Here is a 2,191-nt window from a genome sequence, read left to right as displayed (position 1 = left end):
TAACTCACTTCTTTCTAATATCTAGTCGAACGGAATTAATGTAATGAGTAAGTATAGAGTATTTGAAATTATTTCTTATGATTCCATCCCCGGAAAAAAAATAAAATGATGTTACACTAACCATTCAATAGTTAGCGAGTTTCCTATAAATGCTTTGACAATAAAATACAATTGTGAATACAATCAATCATACTTACAAACCAAGTTTATAAAATTTTATTAATGCTCATAAAACGTCGTGAATTATACCGAATATATATGGAAATTGACCAATAAGGGACGAGAGCACTGTATTGATTCGGTATAAATATGAAGAAAATCGAGAGAATTTCAATTCAAATTGTTCACCTTTAGTCGAAATTTCAATTGAAGACAAGAATGAAACTTCTGATCTTGATCTTCGCTTCTCTGATGATAATAGGTGAGAATTCTTTACATATTACTTTTAAACGTTGATTTCATAATTGAAAATTAGTCAGTGAATCACCCCTTCTTCAATAATTGATGCAACTTTAGACAGACATTAAGAGTTATAGGAATATTTTATTTTATACTAAGAGGTTAGTGATTGATAGTATAACAAATCTGATTAAATAAGATGTAAAATCTCTTAATATATAGACATAATACAATTCAAGATTATAGAAAAATGCTGTGAGAATAAAAATTAGCTTGAAATTCTGAACGAAAAAGGAAGAGGGGTGACAGGTATACCTCTCTTCCTATTTCGTTCCCATTATTAAAAGTGATAAAGAATTAACGTATAATAATACGAAATTAACGTGCTTTTTCAAAAAAATTTTATATGAATGATTTGAAATAAGAAATAATTAATATTTTTTCTTTTAAACAGGAGTCCAGAGTAAGGATGGATATCCGATGTATGATGACGGATGTAAAATCCCTTGCGTAATCAATAATAGAGCTTGTGAAATACAATGCGTTACATTGCGGAAAGGAAAGTCGGGTTACTGCTACTTTTGGAAATTGGCTTGTTATTGCGAGGGACTTCCGGAATGGGCAAAAGTTTGGGATAGAGCAACCAATAAATGCAGAGCTTAAAATGATGTCGTAATTCTTTTTCTGAATGATGCAACTGTAGTCTTATAAAATAAAATTACATATAACTGTAGGTATTAAATTCATCTGTACACTTTCTTTTTCAATCGCGGAAAATAAATTTTAATTTAAACATTAGAGAACATCTCACTCACTGTGTTAGTTTTAATAAATAAAACTTTGACTCTGATAACATTCAAATAATAATTTCTTAAAATTCTTTAATACTAGGTTATAGATACATGCACACAGATTCCAATAAAGTGTGTTTGGGGGTGGAGTAATCCTTTACTTGACGATTTTTATTAGATATAAATAATTATATTCGGATTACTATATGTATTTTGCTTTATTATATGCTTGATAGCAACGTAAGAACACGGAAGATCTGCAAAGGGAATGCTCCTCGAAAGGATTTTATGTAGAAAAGTGATCCGTATTTAAATAATAGACAGGTTAAAAATCCGTAAAAATGTACTATATCCCATTGGTTAGGCGCGAACCCACGACCATCTGATATTATGCAATGGTTTTATTTGCTCGGCCGCTGGTGAAATTTCGGAAGATTAGAATGCGCATTGCATCATTTCAGCCATTCATGATTAAATTTGAATCAATTCTTATATATTGAACATTATTTTAATTTGTGACAAAAGAGTCGGCACCTCTTTGATGCCTCATCGGGGCTGACACAGAAGCAACGACGGCAAGGTCTGTTTTAAAACTGGAGGGGATGGATACTGTGAGACAATGGGTTTGAAGTGACTCACTCGGATTCAAGTTAAACTAACAAATAACCGTTTATTTGAAAATAAAGGATACGATACATATTATATTGGAACAACTATAGAGATACGAACGCAAGAGAGAGAGAGAGTTTAGATTTGAGCGATTTACGATGTTAAATTGTTTATGTTTGTGTCCGGATCTCACAAATTATACAGTAGTCTTAGTTTTATTGTGATTTCTATATGCTATCTGCCACATGAAGGGGAAGATTGCTCGAGTCGTGCCCCATAAGAAAAATCAAATGTATAATGTAGGATCTGTTGAATAAACAAGCATTATTTGTTTCATTCAAAATATTTTTAAACATTGTTGTTATGATAAAGTTCGTAATAACTGTAGCTTT

The 2,191-nt window shown here is 31.2% G+C and overlaps 1 protein-coding gene across 1 annotated transcript; it reads left to right on the top strand.

The window, feature by feature from the left end:
* The first annotated feature begins 345 nt into the window (after positions 1–345).
* On the top strand, positions 346–1,513 carry LOC111634655 (beta-neurotoxin Css9-like). The gene is made up of 2 exons (XM_023379489.1): positions 346–421; positions 854–1,513. The coding sequence occupies exons 1-2, from the start codon at positions 379–381 to the stop codon at positions 1,060–1,062; spliced, it is 252 nt and encodes an 83-aa protein (XP_023235257.1). The 5' UTR covers positions 346–378; the 3' UTR covers positions 1,063–1,513.
* Positions 1,514–2,191: the final 678 nt, after the last annotated feature.

Source organism: Centruroides sculpturatus, unplaced genomic scaffold, assembly GCF_000671375.1.
Source record: "Centruroides sculpturatus isolate CEXI.00-Female unplaced genomic scaffold, Cexi_2.0 scaffold899, whole genome shotgun sequence".
Classification (NCBI taxonomy): domain Eukaryota; kingdom Metazoa; phylum Arthropoda; class Arachnida; order Scorpiones; family Buthidae; genus Centruroides; species Centruroides sculpturatus.
The sequence above is the reverse complement of the archived record's forward strand: the minus strand, read 5'-3'. Positions and strand labels throughout refer to the sequence as shown.

Excerpts from the sequence above, each read along its gene's own strand:
- LOC111634655 (XM_023379489.1), top strand. The coding sequence starts at position 379 with ATGAAACTTCTGATCTTGATCTTCGCTTCTCTGATGATAATAG. Across the intron at positions 422-853 it reads CGCTTCTCTGATGATAATAG|GAGTCCAGAGTAAGGATGGA; the intron begins GTGAGAATTCTT and ends TCTTTTAAACAG.